General features: G+C 52.3%; 1 protein-coding gene across 2 annotated transcripts; it reads right to left on the reverse strand.

The window, feature by feature from the left end:
- Nucleotides 1–698: 698 nt before the first annotated feature.
- On the reverse strand, nucleotides 699–22,356 carry OTUB2 (OTU deubiquitinase, ubiquitin aldehyde binding 2). Of its 2 annotated transcripts, none has more exons than XM_008587056.1 (6): nucleotides 22,213–22,356; nucleotides 9,217–9,312; nucleotides 7,528–7,646; nucleotides 3,689–3,773; nucleotides 2,969–3,163; nucleotides 699–1,882 (listed from the first exon to the last, which is right to left on the reverse strand). In XM_008587056.1, exons 1-6 carry the CDS (start codon nucleotides 22,213–22,215, stop codon nucleotides 1,676–1,678), a joined length of 705 nt encoding a protein of 234 aa, XP_008585278.1. In that variant the 5' UTR covers nucleotides 22,216–22,356; the 3' UTR covers nucleotides 699–1,675. The 2 variants fall into 2 exon arrangements, with proteins under 2 accessions (XP_008585278.1, XP_008585277.1); XM_008587055.1 differs by lacking the exon at nucleotides 22,213–22,356 and adding an exon at nucleotides 22,050–22,162.
- Between the last annotated feature and the right edge of the window lie 67 nt (nucleotides 22,357–22,423).

A 22,423-nucleotide genomic window follows, 5' to 3' on the forward strand; every position in this document is an offset into this window, starting at 1 on the left:
ATGATATCCACAAATGTGTGTTCTACCCCACTCTTCCAGTGTACTTGTCATTGACCCCAACATTCCTCCTCAGAGTAGGGTCAGGTTTACATTCTTGTGTAAAGTGAAAAACACTTAGCTTGAGCCCTTAGGTCCAAACTCCAGCTGAGGGCAGTATGGGAACAAGGGTCCCTGCCTGGAACTAAAGCCTCCTGCCATCTAAGAGTGCTATTGGCTTTTCACCAAGACAGAGTAATATAAATTGGACGTTTGTGCAAACAGGACTCTGAGGAGCCTGCTACCCAATCCTGGCGCACAGTCTGGTTGTCAGCAGACTAACAGCAGCACCAATAGATTCTAATAAATCCCTGCAGAATGAAGCCTATGAGAAGGTGGCCTTCGATTAGAGATGAACGCCAAAGGGTAAGTCCACACCCTGCGTTTTCCATTTTTCCTGCAGTGAGAGAAGTTTTGCCTGCAGCACCTCAGCCCAGCCAGTGTTTTGTTCTCCACTGGTGCCATCTTGCCTGCCAGCCCAGGGATGGACTCTTGGAGGTGCTGAAGCAGCAGGTGAGTATTTATTTAAAGGGGCATGTCCAGGTGGATGAATGAGGAAGCTGCTGGCCAGTGATCTTAGGCAGTTTTTTCCATAACAAATCTCCCCGACTGCCAATTTCCATGGCTTGTCTCTGTTCTTTCCAATCCAACTTCTCACCAGCCTATAAGAACAGAAGGGGGAAAGAGAAAAGCCAGAGACAAACACAACAAAACGTGCGCTCTGCCCAACTGGAGTCCACAGCGGCATGTGGATATCTCTACCAAGCTGAGTATCTAGACTCTACTTCTAGGATTTGTTGGGGATGATGGGACAGCAGAAACTTCCTGGTCCCAGACATAAATACACAAATTCTGCTCCAAACCCTGGTCTTGTTCAATCCTCTGTGTAGGTCGGCTGACAGCAGAACCCTGAAGGGCCTGCCCTCTGAGAGTCAGGCAGTTCTGGCCCTGAATGAGGTAGAGGGGGCCCCAACAACCCAAGCTTCATTATGAAGGCTAAAGGCCCCTTTCTGAACTTTGGCATAGTCTCTTTTTTTTCTCCTAAGGATAGGAAAACACACCCATCATAAATGTTTGGAACCACACTGAAGCCCTCACATTCAAGTTGGCTTCAATAGGCCATTACTTCAGTCAGCCATCACAAAAGCCCAGTCCAACAACTGACCAGACTGGATTCTTTTTTTATAGACCTGGTAAGTTACTTGAGTCAAGACAGTTGACCTTGAGCTTTTCCTCCCCAGCAAAGAGGCACTATGCCTGGTAAAGAGAAACCAGAGGTCCCCATTTTTATACAACAGAATGTTAGTACTGGTGAGAGCCTCCTCCAGATGAAGAAACAGGTCCAAAGAGGGTTGATGACCCACCCATGGTCTCACAGGGAACTGGGGTACATAGCTAGGGGCCCTGGCTTCCTGGCTCAGAGTTAAAAAGCATTTGGTCCTCCATGTAAATAAATAAATACCACAAATTTACCACAGTCCATAATGGGTAGGTCTCATTCCCAGTGGCTTTGCCCAAAAGGCTGTACATTTTCTAGCTACAGTCTTAATTGCTTAAAAAATTGAAAAGCCAGAATGTTCCATTCAGAATGCAGTCAGTCCCATTAGGTGACAGGTTCCACTGCATGGGCTAAAATTAATCAAAGTTTATCGGCTGCATAAAGGATGTTGTAGTGGGATGTTTTATAGAGCAGGTAAACGGAAGGGATGGCAGCCTCAGGGAACACGTGGTGGTTCAGGGCGGTGTCCATCTCATCCACATACTCCACCTGTAGGGCAATGTTCAGCGCCTGAGACAGCGCCGTGATCTGGATGTGGTCGCACTCCATGGCCATGGGCTCCACCTCCTGCAAGGCCAAAATGAAAACACAAGCCAGCTTAGGAAGGAGGCCTGGCAGGGAACAAGTGAGTTCAACACTGACTCTCATGGTCACAGTCAAGCCATACATGCTGGGAAGTAATCTTCACAACCACCCGTGAGGTAGGTGCTGACACCGCCATTTCACAAAAGAAACTGAGGCTCACTGAGAGGAAGTAACACTAACACAGCTAGAAATCGCTAGAACTGCAAGACTTGAACCTTTCTTATTCCAGACCCTCTAGTTATACCTGAGAAGAGGTCACTACCTTTGAGGAATCTGAATAGGGGGGCAAGAATTTTTCAGGTTGGGTATCAAAGAATCTTACAGCTGAAAGGGATCCTGTCCTCAAGGGATTCCAAGCTTAAGTGCTTACAGAGGCCAAACCGGTGAGTGAATAGGTGGGTGGGTAAGTGGGCAGGTGGGTGGATGAGTGGGTGAGCGAGTAGGTGGGCAGGCAGCCAAGAAAGTTATTGGCTGAGTGGGTGAGTAGGTAAGTGGTGCGTGAGTGAGTGGGCAAGTGAGCCGGTGGGTGGAGGGGTAAGTCTGGATGCTGAAGGACAACAGAGAAAGGCAGAAATGGTGGTAAGTGGTGTATGTGCACCATGTAGAGAAGCAGCTGCTATTTAGCGCCTGCTAATGCTGCCATGCAAGAGTTAGGGCCTGGGGAGATCTGATTTTCTAAGAGAAATACAGAAATCCATAGGAAAACTGCCCAATTTTTAAATGCTGGCAACACTTTCTGGTAAATACCATACATCATAAACAAAAACATGTCTTGGGGCAAATGAGACTACTCTGAGGCTGTGACTCTGCAATTCTATCAACAGGCTCTTATTTTTCAGAGGGGAAGTCCCCAGGGAGAGGAAGTGACTTGTCTCAAGCCACATAATTCAGGCAGCTGAGGAGGACCTGTCTGCAGCTCACGAACCTAGTGCTGCTTGAACTGCAAGTGCAGACATGACACCCAAGTCCCCCAGCTAGGGTGTAGACCCAAGTCTGTAGGAGAGAGAGATAAGAGCAGAGCCCAGGGCTGGGGCTGCATCCCCAAGGCCTGAGACCCCAGGGACCCACATGAGTGCAGAAGTCTTTGATGTCCATCTCCTCATCAATGAAGTGTCTGAAGAAGTCTGCTCGGTTCTTGATAAAGGCGGATGTGAGCAGGCGCAGGAACTGCACGATTCGGTCCGAGGAGCTCTGGTCGTTGAACACCTTCAGCAGGCCGGACACCGAGCCATCCTTCTCTACTAGCTCCACCACGCTGTAAAACTGCAGCCCACCTGCCATCAGCCAGGGCAGGCCAGGCAAGACCCGCCTGCCCGCCCTCCCTCCGGGATTCCCTTGGTGCATATATTCCTTTATAGATTCTCAAGTTGAGGCAGTGGATAAACCTGAGATTCTGCCAAAGTGAAGTAACTGGGGTCAGAGAGACTTTGTCCTCAGTACCTTAGCCCAGAAGCACGTGTAGGGAACAGCTGCTGGGTCTCCCTCCTCTCTGGGCTGTGATTCTTATGTACATATCAGAGTCCCCATCACTAATGGATGGGGGTGTGGGGTAAGAGGGATGGGGGTGAAGCAGGTGCCTCCCCACGGAGAGAGGGCAGAGCCCTGGGCTCCGTGTGCCCACACATCCCCACAGGCAGGAAGCAACCCTGTGTTCTTCCCCAGCCAGGAGGAGCAAGTGGAGCACAGCACAGAGCTGTGAGCTGAGGGGCTCCAGCCAGTGCCTGCTCCTGTCTGCTCTACCAGCGTGGAAGGCCCAGCTCCTCAGCTGTCGTGGCCCAGGTGACTCACAGCATTAAAGAAGTTTCGGAACTTGTGCTCCTCAAAGCCGGCAGCCAGAAGGTCATTGGGGGTCTGCAGTAGATGCTCTTTGAACCTAAAGGGGAGCAGACTGGATACTCACAGGGAAATACAGGGAGCGGCTGTCAGTGGCAGCTGCTCCTCCCACTCAACCCACTGCACCTGCCCCAGCCCCCATACAAACCCAAGGAGGGGTTTGTCACTAACAGCTGGAGGACCATACACAGGGACCATCCACTGACTTGTTCTGTGCTCCCGGCTGTGAATGATCCCAGGAGGAGGAGTATTACACCCATTTCACAGATGAGGAAATGGATGTAATCACCACCCCACTCAGACACACTGACTCTACCTTTCAAAGGTCTCTTGACTGTCTCTCCTTCCTGTCCCCATGGTCCCTGCCTTCTCATCATCTCTGGCCTGGACCATGCCCAGCCTTCCCTTGTTCCTCCTCCTGACTCTGTGGGAACCTCTGGAGTGGCATACTCTCACATAACCTGTCTCCTGGCCCTGCTGCCCTCAGCACCTGTCTGACGGTCCCTCTGCCGGGGATGCTCTTCTCGGGGTGTGCTAAAGCCATTTGTATCCACTCATAAGAGTTTATTGTTCAATTTTCAGGAATTTTGCCAGATAGGTAATTATTAAACTAAAATGATGTAAACTTACAAGTACACCAAGAAACAAAGATAATAAGTATTAAAAATTCATCATTTCTTTACTATGTACTGTTTAGGTCTACTGTGTATGTGTGGTAGAAATACTAATGCATGGTATTTTACATATTTTCTCAACTCCCTACTCAGTGACCTCAAGGGGAGCTTGAAATCAGCCAGGATTAGAGTGTTCACACCACAAAAATTGGCTAACACCACAAATCAGGATGCTCTCCCCCAGCCAGCTGTGAAACATTTGCCAGCACTGAATCATGCTTCACTGGGAATTCTGGATAGTCCCTCTCTGCTCCCACCACAAGGTCCCCTAATGGCACGGCTCCTTTCTGGACCTGCCCTGGTACTCTGGGGGGCACAGCAAGGAACCCAGGCCCGGCCTCAGCAGCCCCAAGTATCCATAGTCCATGGATCAAAGGCTGCGTCCCAGGCAAGGCCCAAGTAAGCCACACAGGGTGACGGCTGGCCCGTGCAGAACACCACACCCATGCTTGGTTCTCTAGCCCAGCAGCCCAGGGGACCAGACTAACAAGGACCTGGAAGGTGGGAGTTTTCACAGAGGAGCATAAAGGCACAAGGACAAAGGCCTGGGGTGGCTTCAGAAGCTGTTGTACTCTGGGAAGGCATAGTGCCTTATAGCAGGAGAGGGGAAGGGAGGCAGGAGGAGGGAAAACATCTCTTAAAAGGAGGGGGCGTTTTTCGCCTAAAGGTGACCTTCCCCCTGGCTGGTCCTGGGTTGTATCTAAGAGTCTGATTTGGCCCAGACAGGTGTGGGGATGAGGTACCCAAAGTGGAGGGAACAAGTACTGTGCTGCTTTTAGCCACAGCCTGCCCCTTAAATCCCTCTGCGCAGTGTGGGTGGTGACGACACACTGCCAAGGCAGGGGTGCCATGAGGGTTACCAAGAGGTACCCGAGCAGACATGCTTTCTGCTGTGGCTACTGCTGCCGTCACTCCACCAGCACCTGCTGGTGTTCCCCTTCAGGTCCGGGCAGGGATGTGATGGTCAGTCCTGCCTAACGCAATGGGAGGCCAAGGAGCTGACTCCACAGCAGCCGCGTCATCTCTCTGCCCCCACCCCTCCATTCTGTCTTCAGCTATGGCCTGGGCAACAGCTCCAAGAGGCACTCTGGGGCTCTGGAGCCGCTCCAAGGGCCCGCACCCTCTCCTGGTCACTTTGTCCCTGAAATGTCGTGCACAGCCCTTCTCCTGGCTCCCCTGCCCCAACTTCCCTTCTCCAGGACCTCTGCCTTATTCCCACATTCACTCCTCACCAATGACTGCAGGCCCCTCTGTGTCCGGCACTGGGGACACAGGGACCAGTGACACACAGGCCCAGTCAAATAGGAGGCAAAAGGCCAGGACACACACTCACAGGAGGCAGGGGAGGGATGAGGTGAAGGAGGACAGCACCGGGGCTCGGAGAGCAAGCTCAGACAAGTCAGGGTTGCACGCCAGCTTTGGTGTGACCTTGGCCAAGTCACTTAGCTTTTTCTTGATTTACTCCTCTACTAAATGGGGGCAATAACAGAGGCTTTCCTCAAAGAAAGTGTTCTGAAAGCCTCCGGCACAGGCCCTGGTGTGCCGACATGTGCTGCAATGACCTGCGGCTGGGGGTTGACGGTGAATAGAGCAAGCACGAGGGGCTGGCGCAGAGAGAGATGCGGCGCTGGTTTTGCTAGCATCAACTCACCAAGTCCTCATGACAACACCAGGGATATGCATTACCCACCTTCCACAGATGTGGAAACGGAGGCTCAGAGAAGTCAGGTCACTTGCCCAAGGTCACACAGCTAGTAAGTGAGAGGCTGAGTTCTGACCTCAGAGCCCAGGGCCACTACATGACACAACTTCAGGGTCATAGTCGTGGGAAAGACGGAATTGGGGTGGTGACCCCTGCACTGTGCTGTCTCGATCCTCAGGGCTGTGAGGAGGTGAGGGAAGGGAATGGCCTAAGATGGATGACTCTCCCTTGAAAGGGGCTCAGCCAGCTTGTCATTTGGGAAATGATTTGACGGTTCATTCACAATGAGAAACAAATGGCTTAATCTCTACCTGCTTTGAGATAATCTATATCTTGAACAGGAGATGATGCCTTAAGCTGGCAGCTCTCAACCATGGTTCATTCCCACTCCCTCCCCACCCCCCAGCCCCAAGGAGATACTTGACAATGTCTGGAGACATTTTCGATTGTCATAACCTGAGGAGGGGGTTACTATGAGCATCTGGTGGGTAGAGGTCAGGGACGCTGCTTAAAAGCCCACAATGCACGGGACAGCCTGCCACAAGGAGAATAATCCAGCCCAAAACGTCAGTAGTGCTGCTGTCAAGAAGTCTGCCTTAGCCAAAGGGGTTCTCACAATGCGGGTCGTCAGATCAAGCCCGAGGGCTCCATGACCCGCAGCCCCTCTGTACCACTTCCAGAGCGTGGGGGGTACGTGTCTGTTATGAGAGCTGCAGCCTTCACCAAGTTAAGAACCAGGTGCGTCTCTTAGCTCCCTGCTCCTTAAGGGTGGTCTGAGGCCCTGCGGCATCTGCATCTCCTGGGAGCTTGTGAGAAATGCAGAGGCCCGGGCCTCGCTCTGGACCTACTGAACGGGAGTCTGCATCCTAACAAGACCCCAGGTGGTCTGTACAAAGGTTCAAGTACGAGAAGCCCTGAACTAGTCAGAGTACAAAGGTCTAATGGAGGATCACTCTGGGGCGTGGCTCTGGACAGACAGACTTCCTCCCACATTAACCTCACATCCAGGCCTGACCAGGCAAACATCTGGGTTACACTCACTCAAGACCAAGGCCAGCAGGGGTTATTCAGAACACCAGGGCAAAGCTTCTCTTTGTTTTGCTTGTTTTCTTTTCTGTTTGGAGTCACCAAGTACCTGCCTAATGTGACTCACCTGGGCTGACCAAGACCTGTGGGTGAAGCAGAGGACTGGAAAGTGCCCAGAAGGTCACTGATTCCATCCCTGGCCTCTTCACTGCCCTCAACTCCGCCACAGTGGGCAGCGAGGCTTCCCCAACATCAATCGCCTCTGCCAGGTGGCCCTCTAGCTCACCCCCTGGGTTAACCAGCCTGAGTGGAGGAAAAACCCTTGGGGAGACTCAGGGCTGACTCAGCACAGAGAATACAGCCTGGAGACCCAGGGAGCCCGCCCCACTCACTTGAGGATCTCTCTGCTCTTCCCCAGCAGAGATTCCAGGTAGGAATAGCCCAAGGCCCGGTAGAAGCAGTTCCCATCCCCTTTGGTCTTTCGGATCGCAGTGAACCTTTTGCTGAGTTCCTGCGGGGGAGAGAAGGAGATATAGACATCTGCAGCATCAATGACTCTCATGTGGCATCGGGCACTGGGCCTGCCCAGGCCCCAGCCCCCCACCTCTCCCAGATAACCTGCTCTATCCCTGCAGACCACTGTCCCTCTGGTCTCCCCCACCCTCATTCATTCCACAAACACAGAAATGCACTGACAGCATACTGTGTGTCAGACCCTCTAGTTCAGGAGAGAGACGGATGACTAGATGATGGTGACAAAGGACAGGGGAGGCGCAGGGCTGGGGTGACACAGAGCAGTGGCATCATCAGACTTCAGAAGTCAGGGAGGGCTTCCTGGAAGAGTGGCACTGAGAGCAGCAGGAGCCAGCAGAAGTGGGGTGTGTGGCAGGGGTGGCCCCTGTGAGCAGAGAGGCCATGGGGGAGGTGGAGTGCGGGGTTCGGTGTGGCTGGTGGGTGGAGAGGAGACTACAGAGTCCAGAGGGAGGACCTCCCGGGCCCACTAGGCAGTCTGCACAGTCCTCAGAACATTGCCCAAAGGCTGGCCCTCCCCATGCCACCCCCCGCTCTGGCTTTGCTCCTGGCTGCCTAGTGTCCCTCTAAAATGGCCTGGAATCCCCTCTCCTGCCTTGTGGCACTGCTGTCAGGGCTGGGACAGCAGAGAATGATTTTCAAGGGATCAGGGAGTCCCTGCTCCCACCATGGCCATGAGAAGGCTCAGAGCTAACCTGGCCCAAGGCAGGCTGGTGGGGAGGAGGTGCTCCTTAAAGATCCTGTTCTCAGGTCCTATGAGGGCTCCAAGGGACACGAGAGGCAGTTTGCTGCCCGGCCCCTACTCCAGCCCCAGGATTGCTCCCCACAGCTGCGTTTGGATCACAGGACACCAGTATCCTTAGCCACGGATTGACACCTGACTCAAGCAGGACCAATCAGAGTCTCAGGATAAGTAATGCGGCCCAGCGACTGCGCCATGTGGCTGAGAGGGACTTGAAGGGCAGCGTCCTGTGTGGCTGGGCAGCATTTCCGCCAGTGTCAGAGCAAGCCCGTTCTGGAGGAGGGCAGCAGAGGCATGCCCAGAAAGACGAGAGGGCCCGCTCCCCCCGCCCTTATCCTGTGAGCTCCCTGCGGCCTTCCCTAGCCCCACTGGAGTGGCCTTCCCCGCCCCTCCTCCTCCCCCTGAGGCCCCTAGTACAGTGGTTATGAATATGGCTTATGAGATTAGGTTGCCTGGGTTCAAATCCACTCAGGAACTGGATTTAATTTGTGTGCCTCAGTTTCCTCAGCTGTAAAATGGGGTAATAAAAGTACTTACCTCACAGGGCCGTAACAAAGTGTCAGGCAGTAAACAAAGCAGTTCAGACAGTGCCTAGCTTCACAAAAAAATTGCTTTTTTTTTTTGCAACTATAAGGATTTCTCACTAAGGCAAATACCCAACATCAGAATATTCTGGGAGTCCTTTAATTTGTCCAGGAACCTGGTCCAAACTATGAATCTCTTTTGCTTTCAGAGTGGCACCTCCTTCTTTGCTCTCAACTCCAGCCCATTTAACTTAGGACCCTCTTCTCCCAACCCTCAGCCTCACCTGGATTTTCCTCTGGTAAATCCTGTTTTCAGGATGATCCCGAAGAATTGATAGAATGTCACATTTTTCTGATATTAGGTTGAAAGATGTTTCACTCTGAAAGATAAGGAATGAAGAAATGCCGTCATAGTCTCAAAAGCAACTGATGGGATTCACCAAGTTGATGGCTTCTGAACTGCTAGTTACATGAAATAGTAAGTGATACCTGCCCACAACACCTACGTGTAAGTTACCAGCATCCTAGCTGCCTGCCTGGATTGTCATGTTCCCAGGACAGAGACAGTCAGCATCAACACTGTCGTGAAGACATACCCCTGGTTATGAGAAAACTTACCTTGTTATGCAGAAGCTGACTCACTTTATAGAATACTTCAAACCTAATGAATCTTCATGCTGGACTATAAGTCCCTTTGTCTCTTCCTGTTCTTCCTGTCTCACCTCTCCCTCCCTCCCTACCTTCCTTCCTTCATTCTTTTTTTCATACAACAATTCCTGAACATCCAGCCTGTGCCAAGCACTCTGTCACATGCTGGAAATAAAGAGATAAGAACCCTAGTATCTACCCCCCTGCCACCAGCCACCACTGGCAAGGCTCACAGTCTAGATAGAGGGAAAACAGTAATGACAGAAGGTAAGGTCACCAGAAGGCCACACTGTGTGGCACTGGTGAATGGAAGGGGGTCTGGGGTGCCAGGAAAGGGTTCAGAAATCATGGAGCAGACAGGGCAGGGAGGGCACCACCTGCTGGTGAAAGCTCATACTGTAGCCCAGCTCTGAGTCTACGTCAATTCCACCCCAGAAAGACAAGCCTCCGAGAGTCAGGTCTCCCCAGGCCTGAGAAGAAATCAGCTGCAGGGAGGGGGCAACGGCAGAAAGAAGCTCCAGGGCCAGGGAAACTGCGGGAGGCATCTCTGTTCTACTGGCTGATTCTCGCAGGCCTCGTCCCTGCCTTGTGCTACCTTGTCAGCAGGGCTCAGACAAGTGGGAGACACATCCTGCCTCAAACCCGGCCCGGAAATGCTTTGATTTCAGCATGGAAATAATGCAAGATGAAGTGGTGTTAAAGTCATTTATAGTTTATAGCTTAAAATAAGTGCTGTGGCTCCTCCATACAACCCAGGGGGACCATTTTTATGCAGTAGTTCAAGGCCCAACAGTTGATGTTAATTGGGATCTCTGTGAATGGAAACCTACCTTTCCATCCATTTATTGCCATCATTTTTGACACTCAGTAGTCGCTGGAGCTCACCACTCTTTATGCCTCTGACCATAGTGGCCTTTCCCTGATGGCCTCTCAGCCTTATCACTGACTAGGTCATGATCTCGACCCAATACCACTGTGCTCGGACAGGAACCTTTTGATGCTGCAAACCCCTTTCTCCAACTGGAGAAATATATCTGGATTTTTGATGTTTAGATTTTTCTAAAGCTGAGCACCCAGAAGCAGAGCTGGGCCATGAGATGAAACAATGAGGCCTAAATGACTTCTAGGATTTACTCTTGTCTCCACATCAGGCAGACTCAAACTTCTGTCTCATAATCAACTCTGGCCCTGATTTCCATATCCAGTATCAGGACAGGGGAGAGGTGCTGGTACTACAAAGGGGCATGTCTAGGGGACATGCATGTCCCCACCTATCGAAATCTCCAAAGCCACATGGGCCTCTCTTGGCTCAGGACAGCTTGTCATACTGTCTGCCATCTTCTGCTCACCTGATTCCCCAGGGCCCATCACACAGCCTGGCACAGAGGGGGAGATTGAGATGTTTGTTAAATAAATGAATAAAGCCACCTCCACCATGAAGCCTTCCTGGTTTCCATACCCCATCTAAGGGAGGCTTGGGCTGTCCCTTGAACTCATGATTTATTCCTTTTCTCCTCTTCTCCTTTTCTGGTGGCCCCAAACATGCCCTCCCCCAGACCTGAGTGGTCAGGGCAACCTCCCAGAAGAAAGCTTAAAAGTAGAGGATGAATTTGGTGTCCCAAAGAAGAAAAGAAGGAAGAGTGTTTCCAAAAGAGGGAACAGAGCATGCAAACTTTTGGGGGTAGGGAGAAGGAATTCTGAGTTTTGCTTCTGGAAGCATCCCTTCTTTATCCAACCCTCTTAGTAAAATTAAGTCAGCCTCAGGTTCCTTCCTCCTTTCTGCCCTGACATCACACTGGCAGGCTGTCAGAGCATCAGGGAAACCATCAGGAAGAATCAGACAACCGCTCTGGGGCAGACACTGTGGGCTGCTGTCCCATGAGCCATTACCCAATTTTCCCCACTACCAGAATCCTGCAATATGATGAAAAATGTCTGGGTAAGTCATAACAATCCTGCCTCTTTCCCAATCATTTTCCTAGCCCTCCTTGTAACTATGGACTGGCCAACTAGACCCATGAAAAATTTACTGGGGGCTTCTGGTAAAGCTTTTGCTTTTGGATAAAAGCAACAGAGACGACATGTCCTAATCCTTCCTCCTCCTTCCTACCTTTAATGCAGATGCAATGTCTACTTTACAGAGTCATCCTGTTACCATGAGTTTGAAAGCTAACGCATGCAGGATGGTTTGAGGATGTGCTGCTATGCTAAGCCCAAAATGTACAAAATAATAACAAGTACCATTACTGTGCACCTACTATGTGCCAGGCTCTGGGACACAGGCTTACTAAACCCCATTACCTCATTTCAGCCTCGCAACAACCTCATGAGATTGCTATTATTATACCCATTCTACTGACAAGGTAGGAAGCACTAGGAAGTGATTTAATGCAGATCTGTCTGGTTCTGAAGCCCATGGAAATTCTACCAAGCCAAACTGCTAGGCAGACAGAGCTCAGAGCCCAGGAGCTTTTGAAAGACCAAACTGGCTAGAACACAAAGGAACATTCTGCCTGGGGCCTTCTCACCAACAGGCCAGGTCCCAACCGCCCACCCCTGTAGCCTCCCGCAGACAGGCAGACAGCACAGTTCTCCATCCAACTTCTGGCCCAAGTCCCCACCTCGGGGGGTCAGTGTCTGCAACAGCCTTTCCCAGTCTGAGAGATGTTCATCACAGGGGAAGGAAAGACAACTTACAGGTGATGACTGCAAACGTCCGTGGGATTCCATAAGCTTCAGAATAAAAGCCCTACATCTGCTGCCTTGAGTGGACAGCAAGGTGACAAACAGGAAACACTGAAACTGCTAGCAGGCCTGCTCTGCAATACCCCTTCTCATTTGCTTATGGTCTGAGTCCACTCCAAGTCCCATTATTTACCTCACTAACAATTTGTTCACACTTTATAAATGTCTTGTTTTTATGAACAGCTGACTTAAAATGATGGCTTGGGTCTTTTTAAACAATGGATTAAAAAGCAGAACAACTGTATTTAATATTGCTTGTGCTTGAACGGCCCAAAACAAAAAACACGATGTTGGAGGGGAGGTCAGAGAAGGACATGCAATCAGCCGTATTTACTTAGCAGTTTCTGATAAGACATCAGTGGAGGGGTGGAAAGGAGTTTAGGGAATTAATCTTAAATACATAGAGATAAATACTTCAGTGTAGAAAACTTCCACCCACAGTCGAAATGAGGCTAATTTAAAGGCAGATCAGAAAGGGGAAGAGGCGCCTTATGCCAGGGAAGCTCATCTGGGTTTTCCGTTTGTTGTATTAGCATAAACTGCACTTTTGACAAATTTACCTAAGCCATTTAAAAGAGCCAAGTTAAAGAAGAAATATTAAATAAGAGTTCAGGACCCTCTCAGCTGCTGCAGCTGAGCTCACCCCACCCTCGGTTCACTGGAACACTGTCAGCGCTCGCCTCAGCAAGTATTTTTTCCAGTTTTTTCCCCTTCATCCCTGTTCCCACTCCTCCATCCCCCGACCCTCTACAGGTAGTCTATAAGGTATGTCTTTTATTATTATTGTTATTATGGTAAAATATACATAGAATAAAATTTACCATTGCCAATTGTATGGCTAGGCATCTCACAACTAAAGCCAAAACGTTTCACTATTTTAGTTATACGAAGTTTCCGTTTGTATTGTCAGGGCTAGGGCTCAGACCCTTCAAACCTATTATACAGACTGGGTCACCAGACCCCTCACACGCAGGTCCACGCTAGGTAATTGGGGAAGATCCTGGGAGCCATTGGCAGATGACACGAGCTCAGCAGCAGTGGTGGTGGCCTGTCAGGGCATCCCGGGAGCACTAGCAGCAACAGCCCCCGCCCCCTTCCAGGGGCAGAAGGCCCTCGGGGTCAGAGCCACTCAACCTTTATACTTAAGTCCATAACCGAGGACACCCGGGTGCCCACATGCATCTACATCAGACAATAGCCAAGGAACACCTGAGCACACGTGCATATTTACATCAAATGCTTGGCAAGATTCTGAACATCTGAGGGGCCCTGACCATTTTCCTATATTTTCCCTACAACCATTGTAACCATTTTTAACTGTACAGTTGAGTGGCATTTAGTACATTTACATTGTTAAGCAACTGTTACCACCACCCATCCCTAGAATGTTTTCATCTTCCCAAACTGAAACTCTGTACCCATTAAACACTGACTCCCCATTCCCTCCTCCTCTCAGTCTCTAGAGACCATGTTCTTGCTTTTCTATGAATATGACAACTTTCGGTACCTCATAAATGGAATGTTTGTTTTTTTAAAAAACAGTTGTTTGTATGAGTTTTAAATTTGCATACATAATATTCTATAGATACTGTGGGTTTGTTTTTCCTTCTGTCACTATTTAAGATCTACCCTTGTTGACAAATGGCTCCGAGTGGGTCTGCTCCATCCGCAGGTGATGGAGCCTTGGGCTAGCTCTGGCACCCCCCTAGTGGTCCTGGGTGTGTTTACTGAGGCACCTGGAGGACAAGTGGGTTTCTCACCTCAGAGCTTCAAGTTCCTACCTGGCACACCTCCAGAATGACCCATTAGCCCAAGGTCCCCAACCTCCTCCCCACCAACAAGACCCTGGGTCACACCCAAGGGCAAGACTAGGGACTCAAGCTCCAGGAAGAACCTCTCAATTTACTAGCCCATAATCAGGTGCAATGCTCCTCAGCTGACTCTAACTGGTGTTTGTTTTTTAAACCAGGGCTGAAAATTTCCAGAATGTTCTGGAGAAAGGACAGAAAGGCCACGCCTGACACTGTACTGTCAGACCTTATCGGGCCACCTGAAAGCATTTTAGCCCTTTGATTGCTGGTTTGCAAATAGATGCTGTAAAGCTACACAACTATGCCAGCTGCCGGGTTGAGGCAATACCTATGCTAATTGTATGGCTAGGCATTTCATAACTAAAGCCAAAACGTTTCAGGGTTAGGGCTCAGACCCTGCAAACCCATTGTACAGACTGGGTCACCAGACTCCTCACATGCCAGGCTGGGTCACCGGACGTCTCACACGCAGGTCCACGCTAAGTAATTGGGAAAGATCCCGGAGCTGTCAGCAGACGACATGAGCTCAGTCCTCAGCAGCACTAGCAGCAGCGGGGGTGTCCTCTCGAGCCTCCAGCAGCAGCAGTGACCTCCCCATTGCCGCCCCAGGGGCAGGTGGAGATGCCATGGATCAGAGCCACTCATCCTTTATACTTAAGTCCATAACCCAGGACACCTGGGTGCACATACACAATTTCATTACACACCTACCAAGGAACACCTGGGTGCATGTGCATATCTACATCAAATGCTCGGCAAGATTCTGGACATCTGAGGGACCCTGACCATTTTCCTATATTTTCCCAGCAGATGCTAATTAATTAAATCAGGCAGATAGTGCAGCCTCTGCTTGGAAACAGTTTTTATCAGGTTGAGGTGAAGAATATACCTCAAAATGAGAAAAGGATGTTTCTTTAACCACTGGCTTTTCCCCAGCAACCCTGGGAACTAGCACAAAGCACTAGCACGTGGGCTTGGTGTTTAAACCAGTTGAGCACCACTGGGAGCCTGCACCCATCTGTCTGCTGGTCCTGTCTCCTCCTGCAGCCTTGGAGAATGGGCTGATATTTAAGAGCTGGCCAGTGAAACATTTAAAGGATGCTGGAGACCCTGCACCTGATACCCCATCCCTCATCCACATACCGGGCCCCACCTCTTACTTTCCAAATTTAGGAAAAGCAAAAGTCCCCCACCTCTCTCTTGTTTTCTCTCCCAAGCCTCTCTACATCTCTAAAACCTGCCCACATAACCCAAAAATTCCTTAAGTAAAAATTCCTCTGCCTAAAACCTCCCCATCAACACACCCTGCTTCAGTGCATCTGAGGAAACATGCAGCCCAGGCTCCAAGGGCCCTGGTGGGCCAGGCCGGCCCTTGGCCAGCCCCATCTCCCTCCGAGGCTGCCTGTGACCATGTACCCAGGACTGTGTGAGGATCTCCAGGTGCCCCCCAGGAGAAGGTAGGGTGAGGGGCAACAAAGAGGCTGTAGGGTGGGGAGTGGACTCAGTAGCTCAGTCCCACAGCCTGGAAGGCCTGTCCCTTAATACTCTCTACAGTGTGGAACCCCACACAGGGTCCTCACCATCTCCAGTGTGTGTTCTCGGCAGTGCCCTCTTGGAATACGTACAGTTCAGAGTTTGAATCCTGCCTCTCTGAGCATTCATGAGGGCTGAAATAATAAGAGAATGAAGCCCGAAGGCACAGGGACCTTTATCACTTTTGTTCATGGGTGCACCCCAAGTGCCTAGCACAGGAGCACCTGGCACCCAGCAGGTACCAAGCAATTGCTTGTTGAATGAATGAAGCTGACCTCTGCTGGGCATTCAGTGTAGCACTCTCTGTTGATTTTCTCATTTCAGCCTCAAAATACCTATTTTACAGACAAGGAAACTGAGGCATAGAGAGGTCAAGCCATTTGCCCCAGGTCACACAGTGAGGCAATCTCAGGCAGGGATGTGGCACTCTGGTTGCCAAGCACACCAAAGACATTCGGCAGACCCTCATTTGACAGATCCACTTGCCCTGCATGAAAAGAATCTACCTGGCCTATTGTCAACTCCTGACAATTCCTCAATGGCCAGCCCTCAGGTGGGTTCACCTCCGCCTAAAACCCCCCCATCAACACACCCTGCTTCAGTGCATCTGAGGAAACATGCAGCCCAGGCTCCAAGGGCCCTGGTGGGCCAGGCCGGCCCTTGGCCAGCCCCATCTCCCTCCGAGGCTGCCTGTGACCATGTACCCAGGACTGTGTGAGGATCTCCAGGTGCCCCCCAGGAGAAGGTAGGGTGAGGGGCAACAAAGAGGCTGTAGGGTGGGGAGTGGACTCAGTAGCTCAGTCCCACAGCCTGGAAGGCCTGTCCCTTAATACTCTCTACAGTGTGGAACCCCACACAGGGTCCTCACCATCTCCAGTGTGTGTTCTCGGCAGTGCCCTCTTGGAATACGTACAGTTCAGAGTTTGAATCCTGCCTCTCTGAGCATTCATGAGGGCTGAAATAATAAGAGAATGAAGCCCGAAGGCACAGGGACCTTTATCACTTTTGTTCATGGGTGCACCCCAAGTGCCTAGCACAGGAGCACCTGGCACCCAGCAGGTACCAAGCAATTGCTTGTTGAATGAATGAAGCTGACCTCTGCTGGGCATTCAGTGTAGCACTCTCTGTTGATTTTCTCATTTCAGCCTCAAAATACCTATTTTACAGACAAGGAAACTGAGGCATAGAGAGGTCAAGCCATTTGCCCCAGGTCACACAGTGAGGCAATCTCAGGCAGGGATGTGGCACTCTGGTTGCCAAGCACACCAAAGACATTCGGCAGACCCTCATTTGACAGATCCACTTGCCCTGCATGAAAAGAATCTACCTGGCCTATTGTCAACTCCTGACAATTCCTCAATGGCCAGCCCTCAGGTGGGTTCACCTCCGCCTAAAACCCCCCCATCAACACACCCTGCTTCAGTGCATCTGAGGAAACATGCAGCCCAGGCTCCAAGGGCCCTGGTGGGCCAGGCCGGCCCTTGGCCAGCCCCATCTCCCTCCAAGGCTGCCTGGCCAGGGCTGACCCCAGGCAGCCTCGTTAACCAGGCCCAGCCCACCACGTAGCTTGACCTCAAGCTACTGGCTCCTTCACAGAAGAGGCCAGAGCCTCCAGCAGGGCAAGGTTCAGAAATGAGCCATCCTCCCCTCTCAGAAGGTCTAAGTCACTTCCAGAGGCTCACCTGGCTCCAGCCTTGGCCTTGCCTCTCTGTGGCTGGGGTCTCCACAGTGAGCGTAGTACAGGTGCTGGAAGGAAATGCCCTTTTAAATGTCTACTTTGGGGTATGATATATGTATGTACAAAGTGCTCAAAATTCTTTTATTAATGAGGTAAGTGATCAAAAATGTTTGATGGCCACGGACTTGGGAGAGACCTATCGCCCTGTATGAGCTTCCTGCTGCTGCTATGACAAATTAGCACAAACTTAAAGTCATAAAACAACACTTCCATATTATATTACAGTTCTGCAGGTGGGAAGTCCAAAGCGAGTCTCACTGGGCTGAAGTCAGGCTGTGGACAGGGCTATGCCCTTGCATTGTTCTGACATCTGCTCCCATCACCACGTCTATTCCCGACTCTGACTCCCCTGCCTCCCTCTTACGATTACACCATTGCACCTACCTGGATAATTCAGGATTATTTCCCCACCTCGGGATCTACAATTTAATCACATCTGCAAAGTCCCTCTTGCCATGGTAACATAGTCACAGGTTCTGGGAATTAGGACGTGGACGTCTTTGGGGGCCATTACTCAGCCTGCTACATGCCCCTTCTTGCTGTTCAGCTAATAAATTTGAGAAGACCCTGCATCTGGGCCCCCACCCCCTGAGCCACAGTTTTTGGCTGGCTTTGCAGAGACCCTGAACATGGGCACCGGACCCCCCTCCTATAATTCCTGGACTCATACAACATCCTCCCAACAGACCCTCAGACCTTCATCTCCAGCCCAGACTTCTCCTTAGAGCTCCAGCCACAAACAGCCACAAGTCACTCAGATGTCTGAGTGGCATCTCCGAATTCACATGTCCCTAACTGCTCTCTTGCTCCATCCCTGTCCCCACCCCAGGCTTCCCCAGCTCCCCAGATGCCCCTCTGTCCAGCCAGAGCTCTCTTCCCCTCCTCTCTCCCCCAGTCAGCCTGAGCTGCCACCTTGTCCCCCAGGGAGGCTGCAACAAGTGACCCCTGGCTTCCACTCCTGCCCCCACCTCGACCCATTCTCCATAAGCAGCCAGTGCCAGCTGCTCGACAGGCGAGGACACCAGACAGATAAAGCCACGCCCCTCCTCAGAACCCTCCCATGGCTTCCCTCACTCAGACAAAGACTCACCTTTTGACGCCAGCCTCCCAGGTCTGATCCCGTTTGGCCCTTGCTCACCTCGCACTCCTGAGCTCTAGCCGTCATGGCCCACTTTTCTTCTCTCTAACGAGACACACTCATTTCTACCTCAGGGCCTTTGCTCATGCTGTTCCTTCTGCCTGGAATGCTCCTCCGCCTCTTCCCATGACTCAGGCAATGTCACTTCCTCAGAGAGCCCTGCCCTGCCTGCCCTTCCCCCAGCCTACCCACCCTACGTGTTACCTCACTCTGTTCCCTCAGGGCACAACCCCACAGGCAGGTCACTTGCTCACTTGCACACTGCCACTCCCGCCACCACCAGAAAGTCAGCTCTGTGAGGGCAGGGACTGCTGGTCCCCAATGCCCAGCACACAGTAGTGCCCCAGAAATGTATACTGAGCGTTATGGACTGAATTGTGTCCTCCCAAAATTCATATGTTAACATCCTAACCCCCAGTACTTCCAAATGCAGACCATGTTTGGAAATAGGGTTGTTGCTGATGTAATTAGTTAAGATGGGGTCACACTGGAATGGGGCGGGCCCCTAATCCAAAATGACTGGTGTCCTTGTAAAAAGAAGAAATTAGGACACAGACACGCACACAGGGAGAATACCAGGTGCTGATCGGAATTCTGCTACCACAAGCTAAGGAATCACCAGCAGCTCGGAGGGAGGCCTGGGACAGATCCTCCCCCAGCGCCTGCACAGAGGGCATGGCCCTGCCGACGCTTTGATCTCGACTTTTGGCCTGCAGAACTGGGAGAGAATAAGTTCCCCTTCTACACCACCCAGCCTGTAGTACTTGTTATAACAGCCCCAGCAGAGTAACCCATGAGTGAATGAGCATACAAATGCATTAGCTGGTCTTGGCCTCCAGCCTGGCCATCTCCAGAGAAAATGTCCAAGTCAACCATCATCTTACTTGTCAAAAATATGTCATGGTGTCCCTGCATCTGCAGAATAAAACCCAAACTCTATAGCATAGCCTGTGAAGCCCTGCACAGAACTTTCTTACCCAACCAAATTTTCTAAACTCATCTCCCCTGCCTCCTCCTCCAAGCTCCCTGCATCTGCAGAGGCTGCTCACCTCTCCCAGAACACTCCACTCGGCCATGTTTCAAGGCCTTTAAGCCCACTGTCCCCCTGCCTGGAATGGACTCTTCCCCAAATCCTTGCCGAACACTCCTACACATCCTTCAACATCCAGCTCAAAAGACCTCTGTGAAGCCTTCCCCGACATGCCTCACTCCCTCAGAGTGCACTGACTTCCAGCTGAAGGGCTCCCAAAGCCCTTGGTCAGGCCTCTTAGGCCATGATCTCAGCTCAGGGGCTACCTGTGCCCAGCTCTGACTTAGCCATCAGGCAATGAGCTGCTAGAGAGGGCAGGGACTTTGTCTTTCTCATCACCAACTCAGTGCCCAACAGTGCCCAGCACAGGCCCAACAAGGGCGCCCCCTAGGGGCGTGTTTGACCAATGACAGAACGAAGCACAATAGGACCCTGTGGTTTTACTGTTCATGTCTAATGTCACTCATGTATTAGCAAAGTTAAATGCACTTTGAGTGAGCACGAGCCCCCTCACTCTGCAGCTGTTGCTACTGGCAGCCCCAGGTCTGGTCCTTGTCCTGGCCCTGCCCTACCAAGGAGCTTCGTGTCTTCCACCTGGGACCCTTCCTCAAACTCGACCCAATGATGTTGAAACAGAAAGAAAGAAGATGCTGTATTTTCCAAGGACATTTTCTTCTGTCCACCACACAAATATTCATCACCACCCACACCTCACAGCCTCAAACAACATAAAAATCCACCGCACAGCACAGGGCCCAGCATGGTTCCTGGCACAACGTAGGCACTCAATAAATGCTGTGTGAACAGAAGAGAACAGACTCGCATGGCCTCCACCCACCATGATTCCCAGGCAGACATCCTATTTCATGGGTTAACCACTTCATTCATCTCCGGAGCACCTGAACCCTCCTGAGAGGTAAGGACTGGGTGTTTTGGACCTGATCTGCCCTCTAACTACCAGTCTCCTGAGTCTAGGGCCCACGGGAGGGCAGAGTCAGTGGCCTTCCAGTGCAGCACAAAGGGCAGAGGCTGAGGTCCCAGCCCCTACTGTCCCTGCTGTGCTCTTGGCTAAATAGCAGTGGCCAGAGGGCATGCCAGCCTCTCGCGCCCAGGAGGCTAAACCATCATTACTCCAGTTCCCGCCACTCCCTGGTGGGTGATGCAGAAACACCTGAGCAGCCTTCCAAGAGCAGCTGAGCCAGGTAAACCCTTGGGCACCAGGTAGAAGCAGGAAGCTAGTGCTTCCAAATGCCCCCAAGGCCCCAGCCACGCCCCAGTAGCAGGCTGCCTTCACTAAGACAGCCCGGCTCAGGTGCCCTGGCTGGCCACACCACACTCAGAACACGCCAGGCCATAACCAGACTTTGACCCATGCCCTAGCCCAGCAGCATCCTGCAGCAATGACCCATTTTACTGCCCAGACATGAGAGAAAGGAGGCCAAGCATGGAGAACTAGGCACCTGTGCACACCCATTTTCAGGACTCTGTTATCACAGGAAAATTGCCACTAATCACCTCTCGTGGCCCTTGCAGCAGTCCCATCATACAGATGTGTAAAACGGTGCCAAGAAGGGGAACAGACCAACCAAACCTCCTGGCTTTCCAAGGGCTGGAAGCAAAACTTGAACCCAGGGCTGCTGTGTGACCTCAAGCCAGGCCACCAGCCCTCACACTCTGCAGGCTCCTGGAGCCACCCTGCTCAGGGCTGAAGGATTTTAGGCGATCATCACACCCAGTGTCCTGCGGTATGCCTGACTCCCATGGCAACCTGGAAGGTGGACTGATGTAATGACACAAAGTGCACTGGCACAAGTCCTGAGACTTGGGTTCGAGTCCCAGGTCCACCACAGTAAGTAACAGCCCCTGCCCTGTCTGGCCTCAGTTTCCCCACCTGCCCAAGCCAGGGTTTGGCCTGGCCCAGAGGGTCTCCCGATCAGGGGTTCCTCTAGTCTCTGGCTTTCCTGGACCCCAAATTCATTCCTCTCACAACATGAGGCAGACTCTCCACGTGCGTCCTAATGCTGAAGACCTGTTGACGTTCGGGGAGGAGCGAATGTCCAGTCGTCCACAGGGACAGAAGACCCGGACACCCGTGCAACCCTCAGGTCCACTTGTGGGGCTGGAGTGGGTGGGGCCATGAGCTGCCCACTGGGGGGCTACTTAACAAAGAGGGGCGACCCGTAGCCCTGGGGCTTCTCTGTCTCGGTTCCTGCCGAGGGCACCTACCTTAGGACCCACGCGCCGGGCCGGGGGGCCTCGAGGGCGAGCTAAGTCTCCTCGGCTGGGCGTCCACGGGGAGCAGCGGGGCGCGCGCCGGCCCCCAGCACCGGTCCGGACTAGGGATTCCCGGAGGTGGGAACCCGCGGGGCTGGCACCGAGGGCTGAGCCCGACCCCCGCCCGGCGAGTGAACATGCGTCCCGGCCGCGCCCCCGCCCACCGCGCCCCGTCCCCGTTCTCCCCGACGACCACTGACCATAGTGACCGGAGCCGCCGGGCCAGGTCCCGCCCCAGCGAGGAGCGATCCGAGGCGGGAGGGTGCCGCGGGAGGCGCTGGCCGGCTCCGCCGTGGGGTCGGGTGGCGGGGGCGTGCGGAGAATACACCCGACCGCTCCGCCAACCCGAGGCCGACCACTGACCATAGTGACCGGAGCCGCCGGGCCAGGTCCCGCCCCAGCGAGGAGCGATCCGAGGCGGGAGGGTGCCGCGGGAGGCGCTGGCCGGCTCCGCCGTGGGGTCGGGTGGCGGGGGCGTGCGGAGAATACACCCGACCGCTCCGCCAACCAGAGGCTAGACCTCCACTGTGTCCCAGCAAGACACACGCCCCGCGATTGACGTCGGAGGCGGGCA

This window comes from Galeopterus variegatus, unplaced genomic scaffold (genome assembly GCF_000696425.1).
Source record: "Galeopterus variegatus unplaced genomic scaffold, G_variegatus-3.0.2 Scaffold4237, whole genome shotgun sequence".
NCBI lineage: Eukaryota > Metazoa > Chordata > Mammalia > Dermoptera > Cynocephalidae > Galeopterus > Galeopterus variegatus.